Raw genomic sequence first — 19,352 nt, forward strand, 5'->3', positions numbered from 1 at the left:
CCCTTGGTCAAGGACAGAAGGGTCTCTGCCAGACAAGTTAAATCAAGGAGACTCAATAGAAGGAGGGCCTGTTGGTACCTGAATAACAAGCCCTAAAGAGGCATAAACCTGAGACTGAAGCTCTCCTTTGACATATGGAGTTCCCAAATAGCTACCTTCTACATATCTCTCATATTGAAGACATGAAATTAGAAAGTATATTTGAAGTCTTATCTACATCATTAACATACTTTGCAGGTACAAACGCCCCTTACTGAACTAAATCTTCCCCTGTGGTCTTAGGAGCCCTCATTTGGACAAATCTTCCTAGTTAGATGAGCCTAACCAGGAAACTTCCAGTTGTATTGTTCAGGATTTCTACAAGCTGCCAGAGGCATTATTTCAAAAAATTCAGGATATCCAAAGGACATCATCTGAGGCCCCCTGAGTTCATTTCTAAACTTGCTAGTAGGATCTCTATCTTGCCCATTCCTTATCTCCTGTTCTCTCATTGTTTCTTGACTTTCTAGTCTAGCTATCTCAGCAGGGCTCCTTCCCCTTACTCAAGCCTGTATTTGTTGTTAACTGAGCAGTTCACAACCTACACTTGCTCTCAAGCACCTCTCTTAAGTCTTCAGACTCAGGAGTAAGGTGGAGAGAAAGAGCTGGGATGCATTTTCTTCCTTATGTGGTGGCAAACTAGATCCCTTAAAATCCAGTGACTGTCGGTCCCAACTGGGTTGCTTCTCTGAACCTTAAAAGTTTCCCCTTGATCTGAAAGCTCTTCCTCTTCTCCCCTCATTCTGGCATATGTCAGCAGGATCTTTCCTCCACTGGGCCACTGTCCTTGCGCCCATGGTGACCTACAGCAGAGATTTTTTTTGGGCAGGATGAGCAGTGGTAAAGACCGACCACTGATCAACAGATTTGCCAAGCTGAGCACGTGTCCAGAGTCCAGACTCTCACCTGAATGAGGAGATCGATAGCGAAAGTCCTCTTTGGTCAGCAGCAGGAGAGCTTTGCCATTCATTTCAAACGTGTTGCTGTCAATTGGCCTTAAAGAAAACTCATTTTCAGCCCACTTGAGCCACTGGGCTACGTCATCCCTGCTCCAGTAAACTGGCTGCAAGCCTGTTGGAGAGAGAGCAAGGCAGAAAGAAAGAGACAGAAAAAAAAAGGGTCTTGTCAGTTAGACAGCTGGACTAAAGGGGAGAGATTTCTGAATGGTTAACAACATTAGGTCCCCATGTCTGAAGAGCCCTCATGTTCAACTCTGAATCCCAGGTTAAAATCCAAGCTTCATAAGTGCCAAAGTGTGATATCAAATGAACTTTATATGTAGAGGCAAATTGAGCAAAACATCCTTTTTTTTTTTTGGCTTTAAGGGACCATTGGTCTTAGAGCCCCACCCTTCCTTGCCCTACTCCAGGGCCTGTCTGGATTCCAGGGTTGCCAGAAAGGTGCAGCTCTATGGTGGCCTGAGGTACTCATGGGGGCTCAGAGTCATGACCCATGCCAACACATTTCGAAGGGGAACTTAAAATCAGAGCTGATCTGATTGCAACCCAGCGTTCTTTGGAAGTGGGAATGTTCCAGAGCTGAGCTTGACCTCCCAGAGCTGCCAAATAATGAAGTGTTCCCTAAAATTTCTTCCTGGAAGAGTATTTGCTCAGCCTCTGGGAAACCATCAGGCCAGCCTCTAGGGATGAGAGGGCAAGGTAAGGAGAAAAGGTCTTTTGCCTTTTTAGTCTACTTGCTGTGCTTAGAACTTCCTGGGGTGGGGGGTGGAGAGGGAGAGCTACTTGGACTCGGAGTAGGACCAGAAGTGGGTCAAAGGGAGGGCTGCAACTCAGGGCCTATCTCTGTCAGGAAGCCTGACTGGGAATCTACCTTTTAATTTTATTTTGCTGTTGTGAGAAATCTTTAACATCACTTAAGTGGATTAGAATAGTGTTTCTCAAAGCGTGATCTCGGGACCCCTCAGGGTTCCCAAAACCTTTTCAGGGGTCTATGAAGTAAAAACTCATTTCATAACAATATTAAGAGGTTATTTGCCTTTTTCACTCTCACTCTTTCATGAATGTACAGTGGAATTTTCTAGAGGCTACACAAGATGTGGAAATGCAACAGAGATGAGAATCCAGCCATCTCCAATGAAGATGGACATTAAAGAGACTTGCAAAAATGTGAAACAATGCCACTCTTCTCACTAGTTTATTTTGTTTTGGAAAATATATTTATAAATGGATATTTATGTTAATATATACTTAGCTTATTATTTTTCAGTAAGTTTACAAATATTTTTAAAATTCTCAGTTTTAATTTCCAATCTGGTAACTATAGATAGCTAAAACCCATGTGAGCAAAGCTTTTGAGGTCTTCAATAATTTTTAAGATTTGAAAGGGGTCCTGAGACCAAGATCGTTGAGAACAGATGGGTTAGAGACAGCTAGATGCTCAATAGAGTTTCATTTTCTAAAACTGTACTATATAAATAGTTCCATACAATGGAATCAGTGAATCAGTGTTTGCTAAGAAGAGCCTCAGTCTTTCTGCAGTTACCTAAACTTGCTAAGGAGACTCCATGAGAGTGCTACAAGAGTGTCCTTCAGTTTGATCCTGAAAGAATCACCTTTCAACCTTAAATAAGGCAAGACAAAGACCTGTCTGGTCTACTTGATGGGCCGCTCAGCATCCCCGGGGAATGAACAACTCGAATCCCCTGGAGAAGGTCCAGAGCCTATAGGCATGACTTTGGCTCTGCCTTCCAGGCAGCTCCTTTGCAAAGTCTAGTTTTGAAGAATGGTAGCTTACTTGAACTTTGTGGAAGTACCTTCAAAACTGGTCCACTGTGTAGGGCATCAATAAAAAACTACAAGCATTGGAATAATAGAGATGGGCACCTAGATGGGGTTGTTGAGTTGTTTTGTTTTTAAGTTGTATACTTTTTTTTACATAGAAAGAAACAAGTGGCATTATAAAATAATAATGTGTAGTATGTTACTGCTCTATGATCTTTAGAATAAAATGGCCACTAAAGAATTCAAGGTTCTGTTTTAAGACTCTTAACTGGGCCAAGAAGCAATGCCTATTAAAAATGGTCATTGGATACAGGGGGTGCCCCAACCTTTTCCAATGACCTTGAAAAGATGAATCTGGAATCATGGTGAGGTGGGAGTGTGAGGATGGCTCAGCAAAATTTCAACTATTGAACTGGTACAAAACCTTAACGTTTACTTCCTATTATTTTCCATGGTGTCAGTCATCTTCGAACAAGAACAGCATAATGGTTTGTCATTAGGGACTTTTCCCTTCCTCTCCTTCACACAAGGCCAGCCGTGAGGGGACAATTGTCAAGCGTGGCCTAAGAAAGCGCCTGGGGTGAGAGGGCCACAGAGCCAGGAAAAAGGACAGGGGAGCTTATTAGAAGCGCAAGTGCCAAAGCAAATACAGAACTGAATCCTGCTTGGGAGGGGAAATGAGAGTAAAATGCTGAAGTTTCTACAGAGGATACACGGAAACGCAGGAGGGCGGGTGAGAAGCGGGTGGGGGATGCAAGTAGTAATTTGAGGTTCTTTATATTCTATGGAAGAAAATAGTCATGAGTAATCTTTTCCCTAAATACAAGAAGAGGCACACACTCCAAACAGCCCTGCCGGTTAAGAACAACAGTTTCTCTTTTCACTTCCCATTAGTCTCTCCCACAGCCCAGCGCTGCCGCAAGCAGAGCCACCAGGCGGAAACCCCCTCACCAGGGACCTAAGTGAACGCTCTAGGCTTGTGAGCAACAGGAACCCAGTGAGTTACAGTGGGTCCAGGGAATGCAATGGAATCCGAGCAGGTTTCCAAAGGTGATCCGGACAGAGCAGGCTACCTGCTTGAGGCCACTCAATAAATTTATCAGAGTCACTACTCTTCCTTCCATCAGCATAAAGAGATGGCAGACACATTCAGTGAGCTGGAAAGAGGCTCGATAGACTTGGGTGTTCAAAGTCAAGCCTCACTGCCGTTGCCTTTTTGGTTCAATAGAATAAAAAGGTTGTGACCTCAGGATGTGCTTTGCAATTTTAACTGAGGACAAACAACCCCCATTTACTCAAACCTAGGGCCCCAAGGCCTGGGTGTTACAGCGTCTAATGGAATACAGCCCTGGACCCAGAGGAAACTCTGTTCTAATCAGGGTCATTTCACTGAATTTATCTAGCACTTTAACACTATTCTAAGGAGTTTATAAATATTAGTTCATTTAATTGCATGCTCCTAGCAACCCTATGAGACAGTGTTTCAGATTAGGGAACTGAGGCCCAGTGCCTTTAAGGCATTTGCCCAAGGTCATATGGCCATGGTAACAAGAGGAGTTGAGGTTCAAGCCCAGGCGGTCTGGTTTCAGTCTGTGCTCATATCCATTATGCTGACCCATGCATTTCCCATCCAGATTTAGATGGATTTTCAAGACTATTAGGGATTCAGACAAGACAGTGAACTGAATCCTCCCCACCCAAGACTTTGATCTTTGGAGGCTTTCTCAAGTTATCAATGGACTAAAACAAGAGCAAAAATATCTGAAGATCCCTTAAGAAATCCTAAGAAAAGGGTAATATGCAAATTAACTGTCACTCTGTCACAAAGATGGAGGCACCCATAGCCACAAGATGGCGGTGCCCAGGCCTCTCAGCTCCGCCGGAGTCCCCCAGTCCCGGGGGGTGGGGGGTGGTGGTGGTGGTGGTGGTGGGGTTGGGTGGCTGCTGAGAGCGGGCAGCGTGAGCAGCCTGGCAGAATGCTTGCTTTGCCACCGCGGCAATAAGGCAAGCATTCCACCCTGGCTGTAGAGGGCCTCTGGGCAGTGGGCACGGAGCAGCCTGGGGGTCGGGAGGAAATGCTTGTGTTGTCACCCCAGCAACGAGGCAAGCATTCTGTGCCCAGCCGCAGATGGGCCTCTGGGCAGCGGAGAGCCTCTGGGCAGAGGGCGCGGAGCAGCCAGGCCCCGCAGAGAGCTACTGGCACACGTATTCGTGCGCAGGGCTACTAGTAGATTTGTAAGTGGGAAAAGGAAGAAGGAGGAGGTGGAACCCTGCTTTGAACACAGCCAGGAACACAGCGCTGCCTTCCCCGGCTGCTCGCTCACAGGCACTCACTGCTCACAGGCACCAGTCCTGAGTCTTCACATGGCTCACAGAAGCCACATGGGCAAGATGAGGGAGGCATACCTAACACAGAACTTGTCTGACAGTTATCTCTTGCAACTTTAACTCAAAAAAGTTGAAAAACATAGTTTTTAATGATCATTGGTCAAAAGAAAAAGAGAAAGGGCATCTGTAGATCCCTCAAGAAGTAGATTTATAAGTGGGAAAAGGAAGAAGGTGGAGGTGGAACGCTGCTTCTATATTATGCTATTCCCTGTGCATATATAACAAGCTTGTGAGAGCCATATTAAGACTTGGATTTTTAATGCCAAATCATTGCAGAGTATACTTGAGATGAATTTTGTACAGAAGACATGAACTGCTATAATTAGGAAAATTACAAAGAATTCCACTGCAATTTTTCTCCCAAATGGGTCAAGTTAAGTTCACGGTGCCATACCCATCAGTAACATACCCAGGCCCTTAAACTTCCTGCTAATATTTCTTTGATTCCATGTTCAAAGGTGCAGCTATGTCCATCACCACATTCTTAGCATCATTTCAGATTTTCTGAGTTTAAACATAACTAACCATAAAAAGTGTGCTGGGAGTCAGGAGCCTGGATTTTACTAACATATTTGCCATTAATTAAGATGTGACTCTGGGCAGGCCACAGATTTCATCTGTAAAACGCGGGTCTTAGAGTATGTGATCTCTATTCCCTTCTGGAATACAGTCAAGATGCTCCCATTTAATTTGAAACTTAAAATCCAAAGACTAGAAGCAGCCCAGACCTTTTTCTTCCAGAAAATGACCCTGAGATTCTGTAACTTCCTCAAGGATCTCCTGAATCACGGAAAACAGATTAAGTTACTTTAAATGAGGTTAGTGCTTGAGAGTGCTTTATTGTATTCTAATTCTTGGAAAAGTTATAACCCAGGCAACGGCAATAATAAACATAACATTTTGACAAGGTGCTCTAACATGTATGACCTCATTTGGAATTCTCACAAACGCCCTGTGAAATCTGCTGTATTCTCATTTCAGTTTATCAAATGAGGAAATGAGGGCCTCAGAGTCATTAGATGATTTACTGGTTAAACAATACTCAGTTGAAGCTCTTTAGCTATAGTATATGTTAATCAAAAACACCCTTTAACCCAAACGTTCTGTATAAACAGGAATTTGCTACAGATTCTATGTTTTAGAGAACAGAATCATAAAAGACAGAAGACACCTCAGCAACTATCTCATCCAACCCCCACCCCATCTTACTAGGAAACTGAAGCCAGGAGACAAGAGAGAACCACGATTGAGTGGCCCAGGTTCCCTGACTTTCCAGCATCTAATGTTGTCTCATAACTTGATTCGATGACACAGAACCATTCCACAACCCCTGACATAAGTGAGGAAAGTTATCCCTTGCTTAGTCATCTTGCCTTCAGATTAAATCTTCTTCATCATTCCAACCATAAGTTCTGTACTGTAGTTTCTCTAACCTCACTGACCTGCCTACCTCCTCCGGAGATCCTACATGGCTTCCATTCCTAAACAGAGAACCAGAAGGAGAACTGGACCCTTTCTTTCTCTGGACAACATGGTTCTATTGATAGTAACAGCTAACAACCATTGAGCACTTGCACTGAATTTCCACTACAATGATTATCATCCTCATTTACAAATGAGAACACTACAGGACACAATAGATGGAAATGGTGGTGCTGGGATTAAAAACCCAGGTGGTCTGGCTCCACGGTTCCAACTCTTAACACCCCATAGTATTGCTTCTCAAGTAGCCTAATAATAACAGCAAACGCTGCGAGCATTGCAAACACTTGCAAGGCACTGTTCTCAATGTTTTCTGCACAGAATTCATTTAATTCCCACAGCAATCCCTATCCGCATTGACAGAGGAGAAAACCGGAGCACAGGGAAGTTAAGTGACTCCACCAAAGTCACACAGCCAGGAAGTGGAAGAGTCAACATTTGAAACCAATTGGTCTGGCCCAAAGTCCATATTATTAACCACCTATGTGTTTGTCTAATCTTATTTGGTGTTTTGGCAGGATATCAAATTACCTTCATGATTAAAAAAGAGAGAGAGGGAGAAAAGTTTCAGTGAGGGTGTGAACTTTGACAGCGCTCAGGCATGCAGGCACTGAGCAGCAGCACGGAAACTACTTCCCATCTGTGAGACCTCGGGCAACTGACTTAACCTCTCTTGTCTCATAGCCTCCATCAGAGATGAGGTGCTTATCAACTCTCAGGTGACATAAAGCGAGTACAGAGTAAGATTCTACAAATGATGATGATGTAAAACACAGAGCACAGAGAGTAACTGTGGTAGAGCAAGCACTTAATAAATATTAGCTGCTGTTTTTCAACTACTGTTATTACCATTATCATTTGTACAACCACCCTACCTGTCACATATATGGCCGGTGTTTGGAACCCAACTGTGAGAATGCATGTCGATGAATACCAGATTTCATCTTGCTATTTTTCACCATCATTCCAGCCTGCTGCCATCTCTCTGGATCTGTTTCTAGAATCATCTGTACTCCATAGCTTCATGTCAACTGAAGCTCTGATAAGCATCTGTCATCTCAACAGGTCATTGCCAAAGTGCTGAGGTGAGGGCTGAGATGGGAGTCCTCTGGTGACACACCAGCCACCTCCTTTCTGATGGGCTATAATTTCCAAGGTCAGCCATAAAGGCACCACCCGAAATTCAATGATCCACTTCCCTAATATCCAGAAATACAGCAACTATAACATTTACAGCAACCTTACTGAAGAGAAAGAGAAGAAGCAGGAGTTTGGTTACTAAGGGATAACTTCTTCCCAAGTGCTTCTTCCCAATCATAACATACATGATTGAAAATCTGCCCTGCATTTCATCTGCAAGGGATCAGAGTAGCTGTTTTTAGTCTGTACATACACTCTTTTCCCCCTTTCTATTCTAAATATCAGGTAAACAGTGGCTCACATTCTTTCTTTTAGTACCCCTTTAGGGTTTACTGTCAATGGCCTACCTTTCACCCTTGCAAGTTCTCTGTTCTGGCTGTCATTTGTCCGGGCCAAGAGCCTTGGATTTATTTAGAACAACTTTAGATTTGCTTTTATAATCAATTCACCCATCTTGGGCTTCAATTCCCTTCTGTCAATGTTTGCACTACCTGTTTCAGTCTGACGATCACCTTCCTTATGGAAGAGAGGGAAGAAAGAGAGAAGTTGGACAGTTTTGTTTTTCTGCTTTTTGTCAAAGTCACTGCATTCAACCCTATTTGCACGCTGATAGCACGCTTACTCTTGTACTGCCCCCAATACTTGTTTTCTTTTTCTTAAGCATTTTCCAGTTTTCAAATCACTTCGTTTTAACATTCTAGATCTAAAAATATATCTTTTATATTTTTCTTTTCAGTAAATTGCTCTGTCGTCCACTATACACGTCTTTTTAAAATCTGAGCTCATTAGATCCGTACGCCAAACAGCGAGAAAATAAATTGGCATGATCTCTCTGGTAAACAACTTGGTGATGGTTTAGGAGCCCTGTAAATGTTAATTCTGAGACCTTACCTTAAAGGGATAATTTAGGATGCAGAGAAATTGTTCATGCACAAAGATGCTCATCGCCATGTTATTTTTAATAGTGGAAAACTGGGAACACCATAAGGGATTAGTTAAGTAAACTATGGACTTAAACTATTTCTGATAGGACATTATGCAGGCAGTAATGTAATATTTATAAAGGGTATCTATTCATATGAAAAAACAGCAAGTAGCTGTTTTATATATTATAACCTCAAACAATGCACAGAAAAATATTATAATGAAACATATAAATATTAACAGCTACTATCACTCAATAGAATTGTAGGTGATGTTTGTTCTTTCCTTTCCATTTTTATCTTCCAATTCTCTATATTAAGCACATGTAACATATATATACACACACACACACACACACATATATATATATATATATATATGACATCAAGTTAAAAATTGAGCTCATCAGAGAATGTCCCCATACAGCCTCATCAGATTCTTTGGTTGTCTTTCTTTTTCAAAAGGACCCTGACTCTTTGACTTGTGTTTTAGCATTTCAGATCATGGAACCATAGGTACTTTTTCCTCTAAATTTTTAAAATTTGCCTTCTTCAAGTTAAGAAAACACATCTGATCGTGCCTTTCATTTCCCTTTCCCCAGTTCTAATATGAAGTTTTCATTCTCACCAGAAGTTCCCATCTTTTCTACTTTGCCAACTAATTCCTCCTTATTTGTCAGACATGAGTCCAAATTAGCAGCACCTCTCAATGCTTCTTCAACTTTCTGGGAAGTAAAATTGCTGATCGGTAGGTGCATGTGTTAAGAATTAAAATGTGCATGCACGTAATGGAAGGGGATTGCTCAGCGATTCTCACATCATGCTCAGCGATTCTCACATCATGCTCAGCATACCCAGTAACGCCAGACCATTCAGCCAAAGGCCCCCAGCACTGATCATCTGTGGGCCAGCTCTGCAGCCTGCAACTGCCACCCCGTCCCACCCGATACCACTCACACCAGGTGGGACACCTCATGAAGATCCACTCAGTTCTTCACCATGACCAGATGCTTCCACACCCAGAGGTCATCCCAGCAACCGTCCTGTGGTTGCGCTAAGGCTGGTACAACCATATTTGCAGAAGACACTAAAGCTCTGACAGGTTGAGGGACTTTCCCAAGGTCACAATGGGCCTCAGGCCAAACTCCAGGTCCAGGTCTTCTGTATCAGTCAATGAACTTCCTCTGGGTCAAAGGAAATAATGGATAGAAAGGCCCCTTGCACTCTAAAAACCCACTGTTAAAATGCAAGGGATTTAGGAATAATGAACCAGAAACTCAACTTCTCCTGGCAGGTCTGGTTTAGCTGTAGACTCAGAACTCCGAGCTGTGCTCAAGAGCCCCTTCTGACTTCCACAAAGGGGTCCCAGCGGGCAGGGTTTACCGTTTAATAAATGAACCCTCCACACTAAAACAACACGTCATCAGAGCACTTTCCAGGGCCTTTTCTGCCTCCTTTCCCTGCCCTGCCAGGCCGTGTGCCCCCGGCTCCCAAACTGGTCTTGGATGTGCTGGTCTTGGACGTACTCTGCAAGTCCCGCATTCTCATTCCCCTGGGTCTGCCTTTGCCTTTGGATGTGCTATTTGACCAAAACTGCTTTCAACATACAAATTCGGTTACTAGGGAGTTGGAAGTTCCAAAACATTTCCTGTTCTTATCCCCAAGGTCACCCTGCATCTCAGCACTCTGTTTCCAAGTGGAGGTTGGAAGGTTACACTCATGTCTTTTGGACAATACCCCAAGAGCAAGAATACTATGTGTATGTCATATGTCATATTCAATTCCCTCGATTAATTTTTTCTTATAAACTTCATTTGCTAGATTTTTGTGTGTGGCTTTCACTCTGTGTTATCCACAAAGGGATTTTTATCAGCAAACCTGGTGACAGTAAAACTGGCCTGGGGCCTACTCACCCTCACAAACATGACTTAGAAGATTCTTTCTCATTTCTGCTTTTGAGCAGCAAGCCCAACATAGTAAGAGGCATGTAACAGTACAGATCAAAACTCGGGTTTTGGATTCAGATAGTCCTGAGTTCAAATCCTGGTCCTGTCACCTACTAGCTCAGTGGCCTTGAATAAGTTGTATCTCTGAACCTCAGTTCTCCCCGCAGTAAAATGGGGCCAAGCATAGTCCTTACCTCCTAGAGCAAATTTAGCTATGAAATGAGATAACCCACTGCACTGTGCCTGGTACACAGGATGCGCTCAGTGCATCTTGGGAGGTTGGATAGGACAGAGATTGGACAGCAGACTAACTGTACTTTGTCACATGTCTCCAGGAAACTGAAATACTTTCTGCAGCTCACTGACAAGAACAAGTGTTCTCATGAGCGGTGTGAAGGCTCCTGTAGGCACTATGAGGCTAGTACAGGACTCTAAGGAGGCATTATCAGTGTGCAGATGGGGCAAGTGACTGGAGCAGGTGAGAGGCTGGAGGGGGAAGGCCAGATTAGGAGCCCACTCAGGTCTGGGACTAGGGTGAGGCAAGGGAGACAGTCGCCTTGGGTGCAAAATTCAAGGTTGTGCCAAAAAGCTCAGTAATTACAAAAAATAATAGGCTAATGCATTATTAAAAGGCAAAATAAATGCAAATACCCATGATGAACAAAACAGCAGTATTTTAACTAAAGTTCTATTGAAAAGAGAGGTGATGGGGGAGGTAACAGAGGAGAGTTTAGAGCAGTACTTCCTAAATTCGGGAGGTAACGGGTCCCTTTGAGAATTCAGTGAGAGCTACTGACCCCCTTTCGAAACTCACAGGCACACGTACACCAACATTTGCCTGCAATTTCAAAGTTTATGGATTAGCTCAAGTTTATCTCTGGATCCTCGGAGAATCAGTTTAGAATTTTTTTAGCCTTGTGTATGCAAATGGGTCTGATATTATGTACTAGTGATATAATGCCAAAACCTAAGTAGATCTGAGAAGAGAAACACACACACATGAGGAAAGAGAGGCAGGCAGGGGGCCCTCCTCTTACTCCGAAGTGGGGGGGGGGACAATAAATGACGAAAGCCAACTCTGGGTGTCACTTCCTTAGGAAATGCACACATCTAACCTTAAATATGGAATGCCCCTTCCTTGGGCATTTCAGAAACCATTGCTAACATATTGTACGTTTTTGTTCAGACTAGTGAAGGTCAATTACTGCCAATTACCCGAATTTACGAACAGTGAGGCAACTGGGCTGTGCAAGGAGAGATGCTACTGAGAGATGCATTTCTAAAGGAAAAAGGCAATTAAGGGCAGGATTTCTCATATTGCAGAGCAGAAAGCTACGTTTGTTTTCAAATTTACGGATCTTTGTGCATACAAAGAAGCCTATTTTTAAGAAGGAAACGATGTAGGACAATAGGTATGTCGGACAAGAGTTGAAATGTTCTTCAAGTAGCTTTAGAGTAACTACCAGGCAGAAAGCTGGTGCAGGAAGGTTGTTTTTTGTTTTTATGAAGTGAGCATATCCTCAAAATTTTATTGTCATAATAAAACAAAATATGAAGCTTTGATCTTGTTCCCTCGACCCTTTCTCCTTATCTCCTCCCAGTTCAAATGCTTGCATCTCCTAATAGCCAGCGTTCTCTGAGATCTGCAGTTGGGCTCAACGCACTCAAGTCTCAGCATTATCTTCTTTGTAGGTTCAGCCTTTTTTGCAGAAAATCGGCTTAGTCTGCCCACCATAGCCACTCTGCTTCCTGCCATGATGCTTTCCCTCTGCACACAGAGAATCACTATACTGTGTTACTTTGTGGGGTTGATGCTTGCCACACGTCTTACAGAAAGTCTGGCGGGTTTAGGGACATTCACCATGTTTGCGAGAATGCCATCAGCAGGGAAAGGTCGGTGCAGGAAGGTTTTTTAATCCTCCGTGGGCTGCCCAGGGGGCACTGAGAACATAAAGACTTCATTGGATTGGCACGATTCACAAAACACAGATGACCTACTAGGTGTCTGAAGAAAGAAGAACGACCATCCTTTCCTTGCCTGTTGTTCCTTTAAACCAAACAGGATGGTCTCTTGTGCCTGCCGCAGTCTCTAGAACGTTCCTTTGCTGCGTGTACAAGAGCAGAACTCACTCTCATTCTGACGGGGCCTGATGTGCCCAGGCACTGGCACAGGAGACGCTTTCCTTTGTGTGGCCCAGCTGTATGGTGGGGAGGAGCCAGGAAAGGGAGACCATGCTAAGTCCGCAGACCTCAGAAAAGACAGGCAGGGCTGAAAGGCCGATCTGGCCAGGGGTTCCAGCAACCTAACTCATAAAACAACACTCTTCCGGAAAATGTTTCTTTTAAGGAGAATCCCACTCCTCCACCCGCTTCCTACTCCTCTTCCCTGACTCTCTGGTGAGTGATTCCCAGTGTTTTCAAAGGCCTTTGGGTCCTGAATCAACCTCCTCTGCAAGGCTGCCTGGGCGATGCTGACTCAGCAGTTCCAGGGCAGGCTGACCGTGGCAGCGTGAATTCATTTGACCAGGACAGCGTGAAATGAAAAGGAAAATAAAACTCGGAGAAGCAACTTCTATTTAAAGATAACTGTGTTATGCCCTAGCCGGTTTGGCTCGGTGGATAGAGCCTCCGCCTGTGGACTGAAGGGTCCCAGGTTCAATTCTGGTCAAGGGCACATGCCCGGGTTGTGGGCTCGATCCCCAGCGGGGGGCGTGCAGGAGGCAGCCAATCAATGATTCTTTCTCATCATTGATGTTTCTATCTCTCTCTCCCTCTTCCTTCCCCTCTGAAATCAATGAAAAAAAATTTTTAAAAAAGATAACTGTGTTGCACCTGTGTGCACACGTGTGCATGTATGTGTGTATCACAGACTTCTTTCCCTTTCTCAGCCCCCTATTCCTTCTTTCCTCAGCATATTCATAGGAAAATGGTTTTCCTACATTTACCCAGTTAAAAAGTTGTCATGTTTTTTCACTGGTTACAATCCCTGGTGTCAGAGTGGCCAAGTTTACTAATGCCCTGGTTTCAGGCCTTAAGATGGTCACTTGGAATCAGGAAAATTAAAAACAAAACAAAACAAAACAGCTCGATGTTCCCTTCCAGGGCAGCAACACATGTTGTCTTGTGTTCACCATGGGCTCTAGGCTGGTCTGAGACTCCAGATGCTGGGAGATGGGGTGGCTGGGCCAGCTCAGTGGCCAAAGGACACCCAGTGACCCTCCCTTGCCACTTGATATCGTTCTCTTTGGCTTTGTCATCCTATCTGGAGTTCTGTATCATTTACATCTTTTGGATAAAGCCATGAAGACCTCCATGGAAGGTTAAGTGGGTAAAGGGAACACACCAAACCAATAGACTCTGTTCACACCATGGATGTCAGGCAGCCAGGTGATATGTCAGAGGAAGGAGTGAGAGGACTTCAAGTTTTAAGAGAGATGTCAGGAGCAGCCCAGCAGCGCAGAGGCAGGATGGCAGAGACACCAAAAGGAAGAAGAATTTGGTATTTTTTTTACTTTTGTTTTTTTAATTTTAGCAGTTTAGGGCTACACTCTTCCAAGGAGCTTCCAGTTCTGCATTTGAAAAGGTGTGGGTGCTACACTAAGATGTGATAGTTCTGAGTTCTGCAGAGAGGCCCCTGTCTGTTTTAACTTTGACTTGAGAGGCTGAAAACAGGATGAACAGAATAAGTGACACGTTACTGGTGGCACGAGTTAATTGTTCAAAAAGTGCAGGAAGGCTTCCCTCAGGCCGGGCAGAGAGCGAAGAACCGGGGTGAGGCCTCCAGGTGGCGTGCAGGCTGACCTCCAATTGTCCTGCTGCGGACAAAAGCATGCTGTCTACTTTCTTTCTTGGCAAGAATTGCTAATTTTCGGGAAACATTAAATTTTTCCTTTAGTTACTGTATTATAAAATAAAATTTAAATCCTGTTTCGGTCACGTACCCCCCCCCCCCCCCCGAAAGAATACATCCATGTCATAATCCCTGGAACCTTGAATGTGACCTTACTTGAAAAATAGATCTTTACAGATGAAATCAGTTTAGGATCTTGAGATGAAATCATCCTGGATTACTTGGGTGGGCCCTAAATCTAATGACTAATGTTCTTACGAGAGAACCCAGAGAGACACAGAAGAGAAGGTGACATGAAGGCAGAGGCTCGAGCTATGCAGACACAAGCTAGCTCTCTCTTCTTCAGGGCCCTGTTATCCACATGTTGAAATCCCTTTGCCTCTCTTCCTCTTCCATACTTGTCACTCCCTCTTGAATTCTTTAATCGCTTTTTAAATTAAACGTACTGGGGTAACACTGGTTAACAACATAATACATACTTCAGGTGTGTGACTTTATCCTATGACATCTGTGTACTGTGTTGTGTGCTCACCACCCCAAAGGCTCACAGCCTTCCGTCACCATATATTTGACCTTCTTTACCCTCCTCATCCTCCCCCGACCCTAATCTCTTTTTTATGTTTAAAATGTTCCAGCTTTCACTTTGTTTTTTCTTAAAGATGACCTTTTGTATATATTCATCTTGCATTCTTCCTAGTGTACTCTTCATTTCTTTCATTTTTAATTCTTTCCTGTCATCCCTCTTCTAAGCGTTCCTAATTCTGATTTATGTTGGCTTTTCTCATGTTGTGTATGATTTTCTTAATGTCGTTTAGCTCAACCAGGACATGCATTACAGTCCTGGATGGTTCCAAACCACGTCCTTTTGGCCTGCTCTTTGGGAACCCTATTCTGCTGCTCAGTTGAGTTCATCTTATAAAAGCCTTCTATGGAGTTGACCTCACTGCTCTTCTACTGCTCGTTTCTAGGTGAAATTCATTTTTCTGAACTTTCAAAACATGGCGTGGCTCTAACTTTATGAAGTCCTGCCAGTGTGTTTAGGTAGTGTTCAAATACATGGCTGTCTGCTTGCTGAAATTTCCTGGTTCTGGTTTGTTCTCTTTTGGGGATCTTCTCTCCTAAGTCTCTGTTGTTGCTGTCCTGTTCAATCTGATTCCACTACTGGCAGCTTCTCCATGTAAGGTTGTCCTGAAAGGAGGACCTGGCTGGTTGGTTCCAGAGTTCAAGGCGACTAGAGAGCTTTGGGCCCTTCGGACCTCACTACAGGCCACGCGCACGCAGCAGGCCCTCGTGGAATCAGCAAAAGGACCCCCACCTTCAGCTGCTTCTCTCAGAACAACGCTCCAGGCTTTCCAGTGAAAACCTCTTGGCCATTTGTGGCTTTTCCTGTCCTAATGTCCATCAAAAGCCCCATTGTATCTTGGGCATATCTTGTTGCCTAGTTTTGTCATTTCCTTGGGTTTTTGGTTTTGCTATTGAGTTGCTCTGCTCTTACCTGGGGGTTCTAAGAGATTCTGTCCCAGAACACTACATATTTGTAAGGACAGCATCCCTCTGGTGTCTTATTAAAAAAAAAAAAAAAAGAGCACCAATCTCCTTGTGTCTCTGAGTGAACTGCTGCTGGGTTTGGCGCAGTAAGTGAAAACAGTGTGATCATGAATCTGAGATGTCTCTAACCACACCAAAGGGGGTTACAGCCCAAAGTGCATGAAGCGCAGGGATGGCACCCAGAGGGAGGACGTGTGATAAAATGGCTGTGAGCCTCAAGGGGCACAGGACGGCAAGGGAGGGAACTCCTGGCTTCTCTAATTTACAGGACTAAGAATAATTCTAGTGATGATAAACCTTCCAAATGGAAGGAATTTCTAGTGGGGATTAAAACAATAACAACAATATCAACAATAAAAACAACAACTGGTGAATCTCAGGGAGAAGGCGGGGGAGAGCAGGGTGGGTGGGTGGGAAGAGATCAACCAAAGAACTTGTATGCATATATGCATAACCTTGGACACAGACAACAGGGTGGCCCAGGGTGGGGGGCAGGGGCGGACTAGAAGGGGTCAATGGGGAAAAAGGGGGGACATATGTAATACTTTCAACAATAAAGATTTTTTAAATAAATAAATAAATAAACACACCCAACCTTTGCTCATCTTGCCACACCTCCTATCACAAAAAGTCAAGACTGTCAGAAGTCAGAACTATGATATTTGAGAAAATTCACGAAGATATGAGTGACTTAGCCTGTAAACTAGACATCTCAATAATCCCAGATGACAGAGATCTCCTCAAACGAGTCTTTCTCCTGCTCAGTGACAAATGGCAGCTCAGAGAAATACGGAGTTCTGTATGAGCCACCGATTTCCCACGCCAGCCGAGGAGGAGGGAGCCAGCTGCTCACCTCGGAGACAGCCCCACAGAGCAATGAGGTGCGCAACGCCCGAGGCTCTGCAGGTGCGCCTGCCTCGCTGTCAGCTCCAACTCGGCTCCCCTGCTTTTAAGCGCCTCCTTTCTCATTAGAGCTTTATCTGCTTGGAAGACCCAGCTCACCCCCTGGCACCCCGTCTCATCAGACGATGCCGCCACATGATGATAATTTTTAAAATGGTTTTTTTAATGCAGCCCTTGGAAACTTTGCAAGAAATGTATCGATTTGAAATACTCAAGCTGAATTATTGAGCCTTGGCAAAGGGGAATAAATCTTTCCCGTTCCCCATGCCTGTTGCCAAGCTTAGCTTCCAGGAAGCAACGCTTGTCCTTTCTGGAAATGAAGCAAACCTCAAGCATTGGATCACCTGCCCTTTACTTCCCCCCTCCCTCTTCTCGTTGCTTTCAATTCACTGACAAAAGCACTTTACATTCATTGCTCATTTGCCTGGAGAGGCATCCGAATTGGTAATGCCCAAATTAGTAATGCCCGGCTGAGGCAGCTTCCTAAAGAACGAGGCCTGATCATTTTGGCAGACCTGGAGGCCCTCGGAAAGCGAGCTTGCAGCAAGCCACTGGGTTAAACACTCCTCCGGTTTTATAAGAGATTTTCCCCTACAGACCTGGCTGTGTCACATAGAGAGTCTGTGATCACTATGCTAGAGATGAGCATGACAGAGCTGGGGTGGGAAGTCGGGGAGCGCTGTGGGAAAGGGGGACCTCGGTTGGAGAGCTGCAGCACTCACGTCAGGATTAACACACACATTTCCTGACATCTGCTGTTCCTTTCATTTCAGTCTGGGGTGATCATCTCACCTGGCCACGTTCCAGGGGAATTCCCGTCATTACCATCAAACAGAGTTTGGTCTAAGTGCTGAGTGCTCATCTCTCCATTTCTCCATCCACCCGCCCACCCAGCTAACTGATTAGGTATCACTATGTGTTGAGTCTTATATTAGGTGCTGGGTACAACGAGGTGGATGACATGCAGATTTTAAAGTCTGGGAAGGAGGAAAGGAACATCAAGAGGGACTGATGAGTTAGTGCATTGTGCTGGACCCAGTAAGGCGTTCTGAACGCAAGGATCGGGGGACAGATTTCTTGGCAGAGGGAACAGCACATACAAAAGCCTGGACACATGAAAGGGCAAAACCAGTTTGGGAACCTTTGAGTAGATCAATAGGACAAAAATGAGATTCATGTGAATGTGTGTTTAAATGAGGGAAGGAGCAACAATGCAGGTCCATTCTGATGCTTAATGGGCATGTGAGACCTAGTATGTCCCAAACTGCCCTCCTGCTAACATGGGTTTCAACCTGCTGCTCCCAGTCTCTCCCTTCTCAGGGAATGCCAACTGCATTCTTCCAGTTGCCAAGGCCACACCTCGTGCAGTGTATGCCTTCCATTGGTAAGTGATGCCGGCTCTGCCTTCGAAATGTATCCAGAATCTGACCATTTTTTGCCCCCTCTGTTGCTACTACATAAGTCTCAGACACCACCATCTCTCACTGGATTATTCTTATTGGTCTCGAACTGACCTCCCAGCTTCTATCCTGTTCTTCTACAGTCTATTCTCAGCACGCCAGCCAGAGGGATGCATTGAAAACATGCCACAGCTCTGCTCACAATTGACATGATGTCACTCCCCTGCTCAAAGCCCCAGTGGCTTTCCATCCCACTCAGAGCTAATGTCAAGGTCCCTCAATTGACCTTCTGAGGCCCACGTGACCCAACCTGTCTGCACCCTCCCTCTTCCTCACTTTGCCACAAAGACCTCTTGGCTGTTCCACAAACATGCCAGGCACATTCCTACCCCAGGGCCTTTGTACTTGTTGATCCTGTAGCTGGAGTATTTATTCTTCTCCCAGACAGCCTCACTTCCTTCAAGTCTTCCCTAGATGTTCTATACAAAACTACAACTCTCTGTTCTCTGACGCCTCCTTATCTTCCTCCTTGCTTTGTTTTTCCTTAGTATGTATCACTATCTGATCTATATGTTTTACTCTTTATCTTGTTTATTTATTTTCTTCACCAGAATGTAAAACAGATTTTCAATTTTTTTAACCTGCTTTATTTATTTTTTATTTACGGGGTGTCCACTGGATCAAAGGATAAGCACATAAAAAAAGTGTAATGCAGTTTTATTCTCTGGAAAACTATCTAAATGAATCAACTGTTACCATAATTGAAGTTATTTTATCTTGACATCCAGTCTCTGAATAATACCCTCTCAAAAATCCTTTGTTACAGCCCCATAGGTAGACTCTGGGTTAAATATATTTGATCTTTACTGTAATTAGTTACAAGAATCTAAGACAGCAGTGAAGGAACTATTTTGATGACTGCTATATCCCTGATGCCTCAAGCAGTTTCTGGCACATTGTAGGCACTCAGTGATCAGGAGCGTGGCCCTAGA

General features: G+C 44.3%; 1 protein-coding gene across 4 annotated transcripts in view; it reads right to left on the reverse strand.

Moving 5' to 3' along the window:
- The window catches only part of ETV6 (ETS variant transcription factor 6), a 232,759-nt gene that overhangs the window by 51,945 nt on the left and 161,462 nt on the right, over positions 1–19,352 (reverse strand). For all 4 annotated transcript variants that reach the window (XM_070410681.1, XM_070410678.1, XM_070410680.1 and 1 more), the window contains one exon: positions 946–1,110. In XM_070410681.1, coding sequence (XP_070266782.1) covers positions 946–1,009 — 64 coding nt within the window. In that variant the 5' untranslated portion in view covers positions 1,010–1,110. The remainder of the gene's footprint in view (positions 1–945; positions 1,111–19,352) is intronic.

The sequence above is a fragment of the Myotis yumanensis genome, unplaced genomic scaffold, assembly GCF_028538775.1.
Source record: "Myotis yumanensis isolate MYYU_CA2020_CCGP unplaced genomic scaffold, mMyoYum1.0.hap1 SCAF_3, whole genome shotgun sequence".
In the NCBI taxonomy this organism is placed as follows: domain Eukaryota; kingdom Metazoa; phylum Chordata; class Mammalia; order Chiroptera; family Vespertilionidae; genus Myotis; species Myotis yumanensis.